The 17,876-nt window shown below is 40.1% G+C and overlaps 1 protein-coding gene across 4 annotated transcripts in view; it reads right to left on the bottom strand.

Moving 5' to 3' along the window:
* Elapor2 (endosome-lysosome associated apoptosis and autophagy regulator family member 2) overlaps positions 1-17,876 on the bottom strand; it is a 173,533-nt gene that overhangs the window by 21,862 nt on the left and 133,795 nt on the right. For 3 of the 4 annotated variants that reach the window (XM_042272701.2, XM_042272703.2, XM_042272704.2), the window contains 6 exons: positions 17,400-17,537; positions 14,801-15,064; positions 13,361-13,534; positions 10,253-10,442; positions 8,594-8,690; positions 7,811-7,912 (listed from right to left, as the gene is read on the bottom strand). In XM_042272701.2, coding sequence (XP_042128635.2) covers positions 7,811-7,912; positions 8,594-8,690; positions 10,253-10,442; positions 13,361-13,534; positions 14,801-15,064; positions 17,400-17,537 — 965 coding nt within the window. The remainder of the gene's footprint in view (positions 1-7,810; positions 7,913-8,593; positions 8,691-10,252; positions 10,443-13,360; positions 13,535-14,800; positions 15,065-17,399; positions 17,538-17,876) is intronic. The other variant, XR_013049719.1, reaches the window with a different exon arrangement.

The following is a 17,876-nucleotide window of genomic DNA, read 5'->3' as shown; positions in this document are numbered from 1 at the left end:
CATCTTGGATAGTGTACATAACACTCCAACAAAAGTAGATGTGTAAATATCTGTGTGGTACATTGACAGTCATTGAGGTGCATAACCCTGAAGTGGTATAGTTGAGTCATATGACAGTTCTATCTTTAGTTTTTTGAGGAACCTCCACATTGATTTCCATAAGTCACTGGTCTAATTGATATTCACAGAAAAGTGAATAAGGATTCCCTTCTCCATACATCTTTGCATTCATTGTTTACTTAGTGATAGCTATTCTAACAGGGGTGAGATATAATTTCAATGTAGTTTTAACCTTGCAGTGACCTCATGGCTAAGGGTGTTGAACATTATTTCATATATGTATTGGTCATTTGTTCTTCATCTTTTGTGAACTGTTTGTTCAACCTATTAACTAATTTATTGTGAGGGTTCATATGGGTGCACATGTGAGTGCATGCATACAAATGTCAGAGGACAGCCTTAAGTGTTGTTCCTCAGGTACCACCCTGTGGGAGCCCACAAAAGCTTCCTAGTGAGATCTGAGCTTGCTTTACACAGCAGGGCTGCATTTAGGGGATGGCTTGACCACGTGTGTGGTTACCAGGTGTTTGGGATGGTCTACACTTGACTGTGATGGTGGTGGTCGGGGGAGTTCTTTTGCTCCACCCCTTGGCATTCCTTTAAAAGTCCTTTAGCAGAGCTAGAAGCGACTGATGGGTTTTGACCCAGGCCTTCCCGAGGCTATCCTGTGTTTCTGTCTCTCTCCTCTATATTTCTATCTAAATATTTCTCATTTCTCCCTACTCAAGAGTACCCTGGGGGGAAAGTGGGGGAGGCCCCCCACACCATCCAGTTTACTTTGCGCTATGGCAGCCCAGTGTTTTGGAGCTCTCCATGTAGGTTAGACAGACTGGCTGGCAAGCCCTAGATACCTGGCTGTCTCCACCATCCCAGTGAAGTTCAAACTGTAATTGAATTCCCCCTTTTCATCAAACACAGACTTTACTTCAAGGTAAAGCCCCACCCACCATGTGTATCTCCTGTGTCTATGCTCTGTATGGTCTCACTTTCCCCAGGCAGATTTCAATGCCTAAGGCTCTGATACAGCCAACACATTTGCATTTAACTTGACAGCTGGATATTCTTGTCTTGAGCTGCCTTTCTATCAGTTTGAGTATATATGTGCAACTGAGTTCCAGTTCAGGTCAGTTCCCCTGGACTGTATGTGTTGTTCTGTAGTTCTTTGGAGAACCTGCACTTAGTGTGGAGGAGGGGGCATAGTTTTGGAGTGTGGAGCTATAGAGTCTTCTCCTCTTCCTGGTGGAGCAGCTAGATTCAAGTCTCTCTTTGGATCCACTCCTGCCTTGTCCCAGCATAACAGGCCATGCTGCAGCCAGCGTCACTAAGTGGCTTCCCATTGCTGGCTTCATAAAGCATGTGGCCCTCTTACCGAAATTTTATTTTTGCTCTTTGTTCATGAGATTTTCCTTTTGTTTATGGACCCAGAGTAGGGGGACTAGGGGAGAAGAGGGATTCTCTACTTTCTTTACTGCTTTTCCCAGAACTCCAACTAGAGTCTGTTGTTTCCTTTACAAATCTAACAGCCAATTTTTCTGTGTTTCATCTAGTGTTTTCCAGCCCGGTGTTTGCTGAGATCTTCCTATGCTTTTCAGGCTCCTCACTTCTTTTTGAAGTCGTGGGATAGATGGGCTCTTTGAGATTGGTAGAGATGTAAGGGAGCAGTGTGTGTCCCGTTCTTCCAGCTTCTCTCCTCCTCCCCTTTAACTGTAAATGACATTGTAATGACCCCCAAACAGGCAGCAAAGACAGAGTCTGTGCTAGATCATCAAGGGGTAAGTAACTTTCACGTTGAACAGTTGGGCCAAGGGAGCACACATCAGGCTGTGGATGCCTCTGTCTAATCCCAGTAAAGATTATTGGCGCACAGTTTTGGCCATAAGAACCTTAAAAGCTCACTGGGCAGGGAAACTGGGCAGTGTTTCTCCCTTCGAGATCCTCAAACTCTTTTTTAAAATCTCTTTCCCTTTATTAATCCACTTCCACTCTGCTCACTCCTTGTCCCTGGTTCCATATTCTTGGGTATGAGACAAGGAACTTAGAAGCTGCTGGATCAGAGTAACTTTGGTGACCATTGATCATGTGGCACCTTAGTTCCCTGAGTCAAGCTCACCAAGAGCTACAAAAGTCTCTATTACACTCAAAAGCTTGTATCTATATACAATTCAAAACTGTATTTTTATAGATTTTTTAGTATTCTTGGTTAAGTAAATACATTCCAAGACATCCTAAAATATAAGCACAAAAAAGTCTTTCTGAAGTGTCTGTGTTGTAGATGAGATAGATCTAATGTAAATGCAGATAAACAATCCTTATGTGATGCAGTAATAGAGGCCTACCTAGTATTTTTGTCAGGAATAACAATATTAGTAAATTTCTTTTCAGGAAAAAAAAACCTTAGTAATTAGTTGCTTTAATTCACCTATTTGTGAAACAAATAAATGCAGACTAATAAACAGAGGCTTGAAATAAAAATAAATACAATAGGTAAAGATATACCTATTAACCACCCTCCTTGTGTTCTTCTAGGTCAAGAAAAGCATTTTTTAAAACTTTGAATTCCCAATTAGAAAGAGATTCCAATATAACCATGATTTTCCATTTTTAAAGTAATTATTGTTTCTGATCATTTAGCAAAAATTGTCCAGCTCAAATCTCTCCTCCTCATGTTATTTTCTGATTTCTCTTTCCAGGAAGGGTGAGCTGTGGGATGACCAAACTGTTTACCATGGGGTAGGGAAGAGGACAGGGAGAGGAGAGTAAGTCTGCTAAACCTTGTAAAGAAACGTAAACAAAACGATGGGGAAAATTAAAGTTGCACAACTTCCGACAATAATGCAAGCTAGAACTCCAACTGAACTTTAAAATGACGATTCTCCTCCTTCCCCCACCTCGTTTCTGCGATCTGTCAGAGGTGAAGCTGTGCTTCCATCTTCACCCGATGGTTCTGATGCATAAAAGGAGACAGCAGACCCAGCAAGCTTAAAGCACCAAAGATTTATGACTATTAACAATGTAAGTCTATTTCTCGAGAACTGACCGAACTGCAGACACTACAGAAAGAAAAAAAAATCTAGCCACTGCTATCATTTATAAGGCTGTCATTGTGTATTCAAATCACCTCTCCTTGGTAGATTTGAGTTTTCTGTAAGGATACACCTAGGTTAAATGCAGTTTAGAACCAAGTCTATAACCCTTTTGACCAATGACTCTTTACTATGTATGGCACCGAATTTTGATTCTTTGCTATAAATCGAGTGTCACAGTTCAAATCAAGCCTTCTCTATGAAGTGTGCCAGGGTACACAGTCTATCATCTGACCTGCTGCTGCCGATTCCTCTCAGCCTCAGCATCTGCTGAAACAGCCTTTCTCTGTCACAAAGCCTGGGCATTTGGAGAAGGCTCTCTTGTGTTGGACCCATAAAACATGGTATCTTGTCTCATTTATTTTTTATATGATAAGTGTGATTGTATATGACTATGTCTTACACCATTTGGTCTGTTATAGCAAAATGCATTAACTTGAAAAATATCAAATTTATTTTTTAGATGGGAAGCTAAGCTTACAGTACTTCTGAGTGAGGCTTGCCCTCTGCTTCACAGATAGTGCAATCTCACAGTGTATCCTCACATGGCATAACGGGGAGCTAGTTCGTTGGGGTACCCCAATTTTATTCATGTCCTCAGAACACTGTACCCTAACCGCCTCTCAACACTACCACTTTCTAGTAGCCTCAGGCTGGCTTTTAGCATTTTAATGCTACTTTAGCACATGAATTTGGGGGACACAAACCCTCAGACCTAACCACCTGAATTTGAACATAACATTTTTCACTTATGACTCTTAGATTCAGGGACACAAAGCACACCTTTAAGGACTCCCCTTTCTAAAGACTCATCTTAGATTAATTACCGTAAGTTGGTGCTTGTTCAAGGTCAGGGACGCACTAATTAACTCCCTCCCTAGTTTCTTTTCTCTGCAGATTGTTTCCTTAGTGGGAAGAAATTAAGTTTTATTATCACTATTTCAAAATTGTTCTAAAAATGTATGAATGTTTTGTGGTGTGATTATATCCATCTCTGAAAATGGCTTATTCATGTTTGAATTGTATGATTTTGGCAAGTCTGAATTAAAGGTTTTTCATTTTCAATCAGTGTTTTTTGAGTATTTTCAAATGTTCATAAAGCTTTTATGTGCATCAGTACATTTCTGCTCTAGGAACATATTTGGCCTTAATCTCTTGCATTATCTTACTTTCCAGACTTGGGTATCTATTATCTTGTGAAGATTCAGAGGGAAAAGATAAGGAATTCATTTAGTCTATCTCTAACTCTTAATTTCAAATGGATAGATTTTTTTTGACATTAATAGGCCTTCGTTGATGTCTCAACCAAATGCTGCATTAGATTCCAATAAACCTGATGACTTTGATATAAAGACTAAATTTGAGCCTGTGGCATAAATCCCCGGAGTATTCAACTCTGAAACACAGTCAGGGCAGAACTGAGAAACATTCCTTTGGTGAGATGCAATATCTTCAGAGGCCATCTTGATAATGAAATGAGTTTGGATTCTGCAAGAGGATTTCACAAAGCAATTTTAGGCTGACTGATAAACAGCTCAAGCAGTTGAGTATGTTCATAAACTGGGAGGAAGGAAAGAGGGAGACGATGATACTTTCACGTGAACATTAACGATGAATGTTTAAAGAAGGCAATTCAGTTCAGAGAACATACCAGGAACATGCTGAGCCCTGCCCTGGGATAAAGCTGCTGTTTGCTTCTTTATTTACTGTGCTTCTTGACAAATCATTATCGAGAGACTGAAGGAGGGTGGCATTTTGAAAAGGCATTTTGTTATGGAAGAATAAGAGCCATTAGGAGGTTGTTCCATCCCAACTTGGTTGGTACTCAGCAGCTACACAACCTCACAACAGACCTGTCATCAGAGCCTGCTTTCTAAGAAGGCACGTGTGTAATCTTTTTACTAACTCAAATTTACTGGACCGTTGAAAGGGCAGTTCTCAGACACAGTGCTGAGGTATGCATTATCCCTAACAAAAGATTTGACTGGAGATTTAAGAAGCCAGCCAATAGGCTTCTCAATGTAGATTTATTTAGAGCTATTAGCAGTCCTTTGTAGAAGAAATTTAGTATGTGCCCAAGCAGCAAACTTCATTAGAAAAATACCTCTCAGAAGTCACCCGAGGCTGTCAGATTTTATCTGCCATGGATGCTACACTGTCCAGTTTTCATCTAAGAACCACATACATATATTTGCCAGATCAAGCAGACAGGTTGAAGTTTCTAATCTCAGATGAGACCCAAGTCCAGGTAACATGTTCCATCTCAGGTCCACACTTAGCAGAACTCCCTGTCCAGACTTTTCCCTTCACAGATGCTGAGGGTCTTTAGGATGTCATCCTGACCACCAAGATTCAAAGACCCAGATGACATTACTAATACTGAAGTCACTTTTGCCTGGTTGGCCAAGAATAGTTCCTGATGTACCAATATTGTCAAGGTCTCACTCTGAGATTTCCTGGTCGGCAAGAGTCATCTCAAGAGCAGGTGTCTGGTTAGCTTCTTTTCCTTGGAGATTTTAAAGCTTCCAAAAAGATGTAAAACAAGTCTTCCTCAAAAGTAGTCTGAGAAACCGGTCTATTATTTTTCTGTTAGTCAAAAATCGTTATTCAGCCCTGCACCTAAATAAATAAAATAAAATAAACCTAATTTGGGGACAAGTTGCTTTTTTTCCTGTTCTGGTCCTTGGGCTCCCCCTTGTGCCCTGATGGGAAATTCATTCAAGAGAAAACTGAAGGTCAGCACTGTGTGGCTGGGACTCCTTAGCTCCCTAGAGCCTCTGTCTGGCAGCCTTAGTGTACATCACAACTACAAAGGAATTTTATCAAGATCTGGGTGAAGGACTCTGCCATGAATACTACGTTTTAAATCAGCTTTTCAGAAGCCCAAGATGCAAACAATGACAACAGAACCTGTCTCTCGAGAGAAGAGCAAGTAAAGCCTATGCCAAGTACGTCAACAGAAATGGCCCTCCAATTTTAATATGCTTCACAGCTGCTCTCTGTTTTCAAAAATACTCCAGTGCTCAACACCCAGAGACTCTGAAATAAATTTTAACAATAGATATTCTGAGGTTTCTGCTGCAGGCGATCCTGAGAAACCACAGTGAACACAGTAAAGTCCCCATAGAGGTAAAGCTTGCTGGAGGTAAAGACAAACTTCACATCCTCATGAGATGCCATCTTTTAACACCATGAGGCTATGTTTTATTTATGGTAAGACATCAAAATGTATCCTGGCAGAACCAGAGGATGGATTATTTTCTTCAGGCAATGCCAGGTCTTTAGGATACCATCTGCTTGAGTCAGAGATCTGGAGGAAACTTTAAAGCCACCCAGATGGACTCTGCAGGCCAGATCCAGAGAGGTTAGCCCTCAGGAGGGCTATAGTAAATATAACGAGCACAAGAACTCAAAAACTACCCAGAGGAACACCAGAGCAAAGAGACAAGCTTCTGTGTCGGGAGTCTTTGCATGTATCTTTCCATAAAGGCCCTGCTGTGGTCACTCCAGCTGGGAGATGATAGTGGGATGCCCTGAAGTCCAAGAGCATCCATCTCTCCCTGTTCCTCTATCTACCGTCTGTACCTCTGTTTTCTCATCACATTCTTCTCTCACCTTAAATAGGTGAAAGAAATAACTAATTGACGTATGCAAACCAAGATATGTAGCTGGTGAGAAGCGAATGCTAGTGTGCCTGTATATCCCCCAAATAAGCCAAAATTACTATACTGGTGTTATTATTGCTAGAATATACAGTAGTTTACAGTACAGAACAATGTTCTCTAATCTATGTGTGAGAGAAACAGAAAATCTCTCAAGCAGTAAAATTAAAAAAAATTAAATAATTTTTAAATAGATGGTTTTGAGTTGAATAGAGAATTGATAAGCAAACTATTATCAAAAGGTTCCTTAACTCTAACAATATTAAACATGCTGAACAATACATTGAAAATACTGAGACACTTAAGTGTTCCTTGTGGAGAAAATAGGCTATATTCAAATTAATGGTTTTTGGAGCCTAGGAGGTATGTTCTAGTATTCCCACCAAAAATTAACAGGACATATCAAATACAGATCATAGAGAGCTGGACCTCTATGTCAATCAGTTGAATATTCTGCATTATGTTCTACAGGTCAGGTTTACCTTGATGAGTCTGCTATATTTACTCAGAAACCTGAGCTTGAAAATGGATCTGAACATTGTCTTCAAGACCCCATTCTCTTATAGAGAAAGGAATCATGACTCAGAGAGAGGCTAGATTACTGAGTCCAGGGACTTAACACCCAGGCAGTTAATTGTTAATTGTTGATGTAGTTCTAGGAACCAGGATCATTCCTAACCAATTAAAGAAAATAAACAGTGAGAATAAATACAAGAATACAAACAGTGTAATTAGTTGTTTACTGCCTAAATCATTTTGAAGAGAGACAGACACTGAAGACAAAGGGGACAGGGGATGTCATTAAAGAGCCTGGAAGGCAGTGACATTGACAAGAACCTATTCATTTAAGCCATGCCCCGGCATATCCCTACAACAAATGCACTGGTTCTTTTGTTCTCTTTCTGTTTTATTTCCATAAGAATATGTTTTAATAGTAATTTTCCATACAGCTTTGCGTCTAAATAGAAATTCAACATTGAATAACCGCATAGTAAAAGTGAATACCTGGGGACTGAAATCACACCTGCACCAGGTCTCATGGGATTACACCGCATTTTCACAGCAGTCGATCGGCCATTAATACAAGATGTGGTGGCCGTGGAAGACCTATTACAAAGCAGGGACTAGATTAAAGATCAGATATGATACAGATGACCAGGACAAGGGCATCATGTACAAAATGGCTTTCCTGCTCCATGAATAAACAAAAAGGGAAAAATGTGTTAAGGGTTACTAATCTGTAACTTAATTCAAATTCAATGTATTGGCTTTCACTGACTATGTGAAGTAGACAATTTTCCTAGGTAAAATGATGGCCTATCATCAAGGCATTTAGTGAAATTATGATAATTCTAATCACAATTTAAAAAAACTTTTTGAAGAAACAGGGGTCAGTCATACCAAAACATCAGGCTGGTGTTTTGATGTGTGAATAAGGAGTAATTACTGCTTAGGCCATAAGCCAAAGTCTCCTGATTGCTTAACTTCAAAGAGTGTGTGTGTATTTGTGTCTGTGTGTGTGTGTGCATGCATGAGTCCACACATGTAAGTAAGGAATCATATAAGACTCTCAAAATGTTCCACATTTCTTCACTTTTTGCCAAGCCATATAATGCCCACATTTTTATTATCCATTAATCACAACCTGCCATGCCAGAACATGGCAACATCATATTTCTTTCTCATCACTAGGAAATTATAACCCAGAATAAGAACTGAAATCTACAGATTCAGATGTATGAGATCTTTATTTAAAAAAAAGTCACAGGGAGAAATACTTTCACTTACTTATAAAAGAAATGCACATCTGGGATTTGGCTTGGTGACACTGGGAACATATCTTCCTTAATATTAACGTTTTGCAAGGCAGCGTCAACCGTGACTCCTAGACAACATGACAAGAAACTCTGAAGCAACAGGAGAGAACTAGGTTTCCTTAGTGTCTGCATATCTGAGTACAAAATCACTTTGCTTTGACAACCATTCCAGAAATATTGAATTAAGGCATCCCTTGTAAGCATAAGGAACTTTCCAACATCTCCAGGAAAAAAGATTCCAACCCTCAGCCATGTGATCTAGCCCCCTTCACCACCCTGGGTGTTTTGTTGCTGTCTTTCTAGAATCTGTATGATGTAAACAGTGATTTAGATGGTTTCTAAGGTCCCTTCTAGTTCTAAAGTTTCAAAATCTATTCCAATATTGTGATCTCCCATCAAGTTTTTTCAGTCAAGACAGGCTACTCTGCTAATATAAGTTTTGTTCACCTTCAATACATACATGTTTATTTCACAAAGCCTGGTCTTCCATGCCTGCGGTTCAGGCAACTTAACTGGCTGGGCAGTTACAATGAAACTATAACCCCATCCACCCACCACAAAAAGGGAAAAGAACGCAGAAAACTTTGCCCTAATGCTTTCCAGGAACAAATACCGAATTTGCTTAAGCAGAAAGACAAGTTTTTCCCCTTGTATGGGTTAAACAGTGGTAGAATTAAACTCTGGAGCCCGAGTCTGGTAGCTGACCTTGGTGCTGAACCTTGAAGTTCGATACATTTGGAGTCCACAGCAATGTTCTCAGATCAGGCCTCACATCACAAATTCTAGCCCCTTGCCAGAAGTTATAATGAATTTGATTCCTAAGAACCACTAGGGAACTGGATTCCTCTTAAAACTTTCCTATATTATAGGATCTCAGACACAGGGAACAAAACTCAAGGTTTTCACCTTGGGTACTTAAACCCTTCTGGTATGAGATGAGGCAAAGAAACACAATGGTACATATTATGACTTAAATGTGTTTGCTATTCTCTGCTTTTTAGATTTTTATAAAGAATTTTAATTTTTATTATATGTGGGAGGAGTTTATGAATCCGTGTGGGTACACACATCCACATGTATGCATGAGAAGGCCAAAGTTGACTTGAGATATCTTCTACCGCTCTCTATCTTATCTTTGACATAGAGTCTTTCACTGCACCTAGATATCAACCATTTCTGATAAACTAGATGGCCATCAAGCTCTAGGGACTTATCTTTCTCTAACAGCACTAGAGTTTCAGGCATGAACCACACACCCAGATTTTACACAGCCATTAGGGATCCAAACTGACGTCCTTACCCTTGTGGGGCAAATACTTGAGTCATCTCCCTGGTCCTATTTTATATTTAAAATTATTTTCTCTTAAACTAAAGAATCTGAATTAAGAAACATACTCTCATAAAACATTATATTACATAGGATTTCATACAGAAATCCAGAACCTTCTTGTACTCTAAGATTGACCAATAGACCTCACTCTCATGGGAATTTTAGACATTTTTCAAAATGATAGTTTATTAGTCGGCAGGCTTTAATGTTGTGTGATGAACACCAGCATGGTGACAAGTTATTGTTACCATAAAATAAGAATAAGCATATGCATGCTTGTATTAACCAAAGGAAACTTACCTAAAAATGTGTCTGCCAGAATGATAGACTGAGATGACAAGGCTGCTCTGAAGCCCTTGCTTTCAGAAGGAATAATAGTTGACTGGCATACAAATGCTCCAAGCAAATTGGTGTAGTCATCTGAGCCTGTCATCACTTCCTTCACTGTGAAGTCTGAGATGTTGTTGGTACAGAGAGCCATCTTTCTCCCCTAGGAAAGCAAAGTCACAAGCAGAAGGTTCATGGAGTCAGTCTTTAACCCGAATCTCAGTTAGCTTGTGAGTATCATCACAGGAGTTGCTTTCTCCTCAGCACAGGGATCCCCATTTAATTGTTCTGGGTGGTGCCCAGGCATCAGTCTCAAGGAATTTCCAGTCTTCAGTCAAGGGTGGGAGTTAATGAGGTTATTCCAGACCCACAGGTACTCCCACTACAAGCATCATTTGTTTTGGATGAAAGCCATATAACTCCAGAAAATAAATATCATCTAAGAAATGTTTACTTCATAGTTTAACAAGGCATTCGAGGGATACAGCAAACTGCTGATGAAGATCTGGATGCCAAGGAAGAAACTCCCTCTCCCTTCTCCTTCATGATTCTAGGTGTGGTTGAAGAAGGCCTAAAAGCCATATTGCTACAGCATCCTAGGGCATCTGCATTACAGACTCTTGGTCACTGCAGATGTCTTAGTCACCTACTCTTGGACACAGAGGTATATCTGTTTACAAAATAATTTGAGAGAATACAAGAAGTTAACTCTTCAATAAGAAGCTGGCTGTGTTTCTATAATGGCTAAATATACTTCAGGCCACTGCGAAGAACTATAGCTTGCTCCACACTTTCTACAAATAAATGTAAAAAGTCAATTGGAAAGCTATTTTATTGACCTGAGAGTATATACAACAGACAAGGAACATAAATAGTTCTCTTTCATAATGCAACTAGCAATTCTAACATATAAATTTTCTCCCTCCACAAGGCTTTCTCATCACAAAACAGGAAAATTATATTTTCACTAAATTATTGTAACCAAGAAAATAGCTGAGAGAAAGTACTCGGGGAAAAAAGGAGGAAATGGCAGAGCCTAAGAGAAAACACGTGAGAACAACAAACATGTTGGGCCTGGCTCATATCTGCAGCATTCTCATGAATTTAAGGCTAGACTGGGCTATATAGTGAGTTCTAGGCCAGCCTGGGCTACATAGCAAACTCATCAAAAAGAAAACAAAATGGGAGCGAGAAGATGTTAAATAGGATAGAAGGAATACACAGTAGTAATACAAAAATAGGACTGAAAAAAATACAATAGACAAAGGAATTAATCTCATTCACTGCTTCATATAAAGGTGTTTAATATACATGCCTTCATTGAGTGAAGAGTGCCCAAGCAACCCAGTGAGTGCTGAATCGCCACCTATGAAGTCAGGTCATGACAAGTGCATTGTCTTAGTTAGGGTCCTATTGCTGTGGTAAAATGCCATGACCAAAAGCAAATCGGGGAGTTTCTTTCAGCTTAAAGCCTGTTGTCCATCCCCTAGTGAAGTCAGAGCAGGAACAGAGCAGATCATTTTCTTAGAAGCAGGAACTGAAGCAGAGGCCATGGAGAAGAGCTGCTTACTGGCTTGCTCCCCATGGCTTGCTCAGTATGCTACCCTATAGAACCAGTACTACTCAATCGGGGTTGAGCCCTCCTGAACCAACCATTAGCCAAGAAAATGCTTGAGAGACTTGCTTATAGGGCAATCTCAATTGAGAGTCCCTCTTCTCAAATGACTCAAGTTTTTGTCCATTTGACATTAGCCAGCACATTCAGATAACAAAATTTATAAATATCTCATTTAAAGACTTCTATGGTAACCAGGTCTTTTTCATTTCATTTCAACAAGTTTGTCCCAGCATGTCATAATGATTATGACTATATATATAGGAGTCAATATAAAAGAGATATGGGAGAAATGTTTTATTACATATGACATATTTGCCATGGTCAATGGTATATATGCTATGCATTCTCCCCACCCCCAAACTACAACCTCACACAGCAGTGAAATACGGCACACACTGACATAAATCCCCTTAACAGTAACACAGTTCTACTTCTTCCATCCCACCAAATAAATCGCATGTTCATCAGGAAAGGCTACTTTAACCTTTGACCCTGTATATCTCCTTTTGAATTTGGACAGAAATCCTGCTAGTAGTTTCCCGCCCCCCTCCTAAAAACATGACCAGAATTCATGTTATACATCAACACAGCCAGATTAAGGAATGCTGAGAACTAGCATTTGGGGGAGAATTGGGAGGTCATTTCATAGGAGACTGGCATGTGAACTGCTTGCCTGAGGGAGGGAAGACCCACCTTGAGTGGGAGCAGGTGTCATTCAACTGGCTGGACCCAGAGGCAGAGGCAAGACTCCCTTCTTCCTGAGCCTGCCTCACTCTCCTCCTACCACAGACATTAGGACATCAGGCTCTCTGATCTTGGGGCCCCAGGAAAGAGAAACAGTTCTGTTTTCAGCTATATCTTATTCTGAAGCTTTTAGACTTGGGTTCAGCCACACGAGAAGCATCCCACCAAGGTATCTCATTTCCAGATCGCCTATCATAGGACTTTTCAGGCCCCACAATTATATGCATCAATTTCTCACATACATCTCTCTCTCTCTCTCTCTCTCTCTCTCTCTCTGTGTGTGTGTGTGTGTGTGTGTGTGTGTGTGTGTGTGTGTGTATTATTTTTCTATCCTGAGAGGATCCTAATACAATAAGCTTTCTCAAACCATAATACCCTACCTATATTTAAAAAAAGAATGAGATCAACACACTTAACCACTTTTATCCCTTCCCGCTTCCAGGAAGAGAGAAGAGAGGGAAGGACTCAATGTATTTAAGACATACTTATAAGGCTTGGAGCTCAGCTGATTGGATAAGACTCCTTGACAATCTAAGAACCTGATGAGACTGCCCTGGTAGAGAAGGCTTTTATTATGATAGGAAGTAGCAGAATTTCAAAGAAATCTCCATACATGGCATTAATTGTTGATTGCCATGGAGATGTTATTAGTCATTTAACCCAGAACATATCTTAAAACTGAAGTACAGATCCATCCCACCCGGACATCCAGAACTCACCTCATGCCCACATAAACTGATATTGAAGAAATGGAAGTATTTGGTTCCCTTGGAGGTGAAGCTGGGGCCATTCATTAGTGAGCCCACACTGCTGAGGTTGCGGAAGTCATAGTGCAGACTCTGGTTCTCCTTTTCGTAGGAGAAGAAGCAGTCGCTGTAGCAAGTGGAGTGATCCTTACAGACAAAAAAACCAAACAGTATTTCAGGAAAGAAACTATTAACTGCTATGAAAAAAAAATGTTCCCTAAACGTTCTAGGCATAAAAATCTTTCAGCAATTTTTGTCTTAGTTATATTTTGTCATACTAATGTAGAGGATTCCTAAAAGTTCAAAAAGTTCAGAAGAGTCAAGATTTGTTTTTAATCAGGGATATCTTCTCAGATTAACTTCTTATAGGAAGATATTTTTAAGAAATAGTAACAAATTCCTGTTGGGCCAGTTTTCACAGATCCCTTGCCCTGACCTACACTGCTGGTTTCTTCACACTGATGATGCTGTGCTATGTGTGCTGCCTCCCACAGAGCTCCTACACCTGCATACGAGAGTGCTTGATCTTCTATCTTGGAAGTGCACAAGATAACAATTTTTAAATTTTTGAAAACATTCTTATTTGAACACTTATTCTCATATTTTGTCACTAGCAACTAGCATTTGCATAGTATATATTCAGTGCCCACCTAATTTAAGAGAAGAGAAAACAGGAAAGAGAATCAAAAAGCATTTTTCCAGAGTCAATAGCAATTCCATATACTCCCCACCTTACCCCCAGACAACCACAGACAGGAAGTCTATTGTGGAAAATTATTTTGACTCCACAAAGATGTGTTACATTTGTTTCACTTTGTATGTTGCATTTGTTTAACTATGTAAAGATGTGTTGCATTTGTTTCACCTTGCCTGCCTAAGGCACCTGATTGGTCTAATAAAGAGCTGAACGGTTGATAGCGAGGCAGAGAAAGGATAGGCAGGGCTGGCAGGCAGAGAGAATGAATAGGAGGAGAAATCTAGGCTGGAGAAGAAAAGAAGGGAAGAAGAAAGAAGAGAATAAGAAAGAAAGAGAGGAACATGCCTGGAGTAGAAGTCAGGCAGCCACCAGCCAGACATGGAGACAGCAGGAAAGTAAGATATATAGGAAGGAAGGAAGGAAGGAAGGAAGGAAGGAAGGAAGGAAGGAAGGAAGGAAGGAAGGAAGGAAGGAAGGAAAAAAGTCTCAAGGCAAAATGTAGATAAAAAGAAACAGATTCAAGTAAGAGCCAAGCTAAGACTAAGCATTCAAAACTAATAATAAGTTTCTGTGTCATGATTTGGGAGCTGGTTGGTGGCCCAAAAGAAGTCTTCAGGGTTGTTGTTTTTTTTTGTTTGTTTGTTTGTTTGTTTGTTTGTTTGTTTGTTTGTTTTTGCCAAGAATGGCTTTGGGAGATAGCCGCAACGCAGACTTACCTGGGTGCTTTTACTTCCAGGGCCACAGGGTATGCAAGCCTCCTTGCCATAGACCTGATGGATGGACAGGTAGGTGTCAGCGGGGCACTCCTTGCACTGGTTGGTTTCTTTCTCGATGTAGTGGCCTGGGGGGCAGGGTACACATGATGAGCCCGACTGCTCAGAACCAAGGGCACAGGCACGGCATGAGGATGCCACCCCATCCACTGCATTAGTGGCTGTGATAGAATAAATCTTCACCACATCATTGATGAAACGTCTGTTCTAGAAAGAGAGCAGAAAGAATGACATCTGCCTTGGAGTGCCACTGTACAACCAAGTTGTGTTTATGCTGACATCACCCAAATAAACAGAATGCTCCAAACCTTGTGAATGACAGTGGATTGCCACAACCCCAGTTTATCCTTCTAAATAAAGAGCCCTTAAATCTTGACACTAGGAGCTACTTTGTACAACCATGGAATTCCGGATGTGTTGCTGCAGTTGACAGCAGGTACGTCATAACTGGCACAGGCACAGAAGAGCTTTACATCTCACCTCAGCTCACTCATCTCATGATGTGGTCAAATGCTGAAGTCTGGCAGGGTGGGAAGTCCTGGAAGGTGAGGACCGCTCTTCCTCACTCATCCACTGTGAAGCAGATGGACTCATGACACTTCTCGGCACCTCCCCTTCCCTCTCCAGCCCTTCCCCTAAGTGATGCATTCTAATCTCTAACAAAAGCGTATCAAAAGAGCAAATGTCAAAAGATCCTGAATCCTGCTGTGCTTTTCCTCTCATGGTATAAGATTAAGTAAGGTCTGGTTTTTCCCACCCTAGTGTACAATGTCACACCTGACTGCTTAATGCTTATCTTCTGGACCAAGATGAAAAGACGAAGAGGAGGAGGTGGAGTTCCACCGGTGTTCATCCTCTTATGATCATATCCTGAACAACTAGTAACAATGCCTAAAGAAAAACTGATACCTAAAGGAAAATCTGGGGGCTGGGTTCCCACTGAAAATCTGACCAGAAAAGAGAAAATGCACTATACGTGCCAACACAGCACTGAAGATACTCTAAGTGAAGAATGACCTTGTTTTCATTTGTACAGTCAATCTGTGCAGATACACAACAAGTAATAGGCCTGGGGTGAGGGAGACGGCTCAGCGGCAAAGCGCTTGATGAACAAGCATCAGGACCTGAGTGTGGCTGCCTAGCAGCCACATAAAAACTGGGCATGGCACCATAGGCGTCTAACCCCAGTGTCAGGGGTGGAGTGCGGCAGAAACAGATATCCTGGGGGCTGTCTGGCCTGCTAGTCTAGCCAAAATAGCTGGCCCTAGGTTCTGTGAGAGACCCTATCTCAAAATAATAATAATAATAATAATAATAATAATAATAATAATAATAATAACGTTGAGAATAATTAGATGGCTTCTAGTGCTGACTTCTGATCTACATTTGAACATACAAAAACAGGCAAAGGTAGTATACACCCATGTGTATACTGCACACTGACACACACACACACATACGCACACGCACACGCACACGCACACGCACACGCACGCACACTCTAAAAATAAATTAGTAACAGGCCAACTAGTATTGAAATACGTAATAGAATGTTTATAGAGGGGATTAGGTCTATGTTGGCAATGAAAATCAAAGAAAGGCAGTGGTTATCTCTGTTCTACCAGCTGATATACAAATGCATTCTCTCTAAAAGGAGATATTATCATAATGAAAAACATAAACCCTCACTAGTTCATGACCCTTAAATGAATATTAGAGAGTTCGATGAAGGAGAATAGAGTTATGAACTTTCTCAGCCTCAAAAAGATTTAAAAACAAAGTTCTAAATAAAAACAAAATTGAATTTTCTCTTAAGCTTCAACAACTCTGTTTGCTCATAGCTCAGAATAAATCAAAGATTTCTTGTCATCCTATCCATTTCATACATGTGTACTCTCGAAAAAAACTTAAATTGTCATTTTTTACCTATTCACAATATAACCTGATGATAGACTTCAAGAAATGTCTCCTCCAATTTGAGTGACAGTTTGTATATATCACAAGTGGGCGTCATCTTTGTGTTTTAAAAGAAATAAAAAATTATGGGATCATATTGTTCTGTATCGTGACATATATGTGAATCTCTTGTGCACCTTCAAAGTTCTCCATTCCCTGTATAGATTTCATAGTATCCGATGTACAGGTTATAATGATCTACATGGATATCATGTTTTCATTCTTCGACCTCATATTTCCTTCTATAGAGTTCATAATGCCGTGTATGAAGCTCTTGATGCAAGTTTACCACTCACAGTGCACTTACAAAGGGCTTGTGTTGTACCTTTAAAGGATTTATAGTCCCCTCTATACAGGTCAGAGTGTATTTGCATAGAGAATGCAGCACACAGTTTGTGATGACCTCAATGGAGCTCATATCAACTTATGTAGACTACACATGCCCTTTCTTATCTCATAATGCCATGTATGAAGCACATGATGCTTCCATTTACAACCTTCAGTGTCTCCAGAAGAGGTCAATATGCTCTGAATGACGATCACACCCAATGGGGGGTTGAAGAGTAATAAAATGGTTGGAACTTACATCTTGACCTTGATTAGTTCTCTGGAATGCCCACGTAAATGTAAATGTTGCATTCTTGAAGATGATGTGGGTATATGCTTGCTTTTCTTTGGTTCCTCCCCATGATTCCACCACATTGGTACTTTTTCTATTTATATCCTAAAACAGTATGGAAATATTTACAAATAAAGCATAAACTCAGTACTAGCACAAATACACATCTATTATAAATATGTAGTTTTATTTGGAGAAAGCTGTGTAGGATTCATGACTATTTCTTTCACACACTACCTGTTTTAACCACACAACTCTCAAAACTCCCACAAGCATACTGTCAACAAGATGAGAAAGAAATCTAAAATCACAGTATGTTTAAGACAAACACTTGGAAAACATTTCTTAGAAGAGAGAGTTCCTCGGACTCCTCATGGAAAACATCTAGGATCCGCACTAAATATAAAGCTTCCCATGTTGTAGAATATTATTTAAAGGTGAACT

Source organism: Peromyscus maniculatus, chromosome 3 (assembly GCF_049852395.1).
Source record: "Peromyscus maniculatus bairdii isolate BWxNUB_F1_BW_parent chromosome 3, HU_Pman_BW_mat_3.1, whole genome shotgun sequence".
Lineage (NCBI taxonomy): Eukaryota > Metazoa > Chordata > Mammalia > Rodentia > Cricetidae > Peromyscus > Peromyscus maniculatus.
Note: the sequence above shows the minus strand (reverse complement) of the source record. Positions and strands in the feature narration are given on the sequence as shown.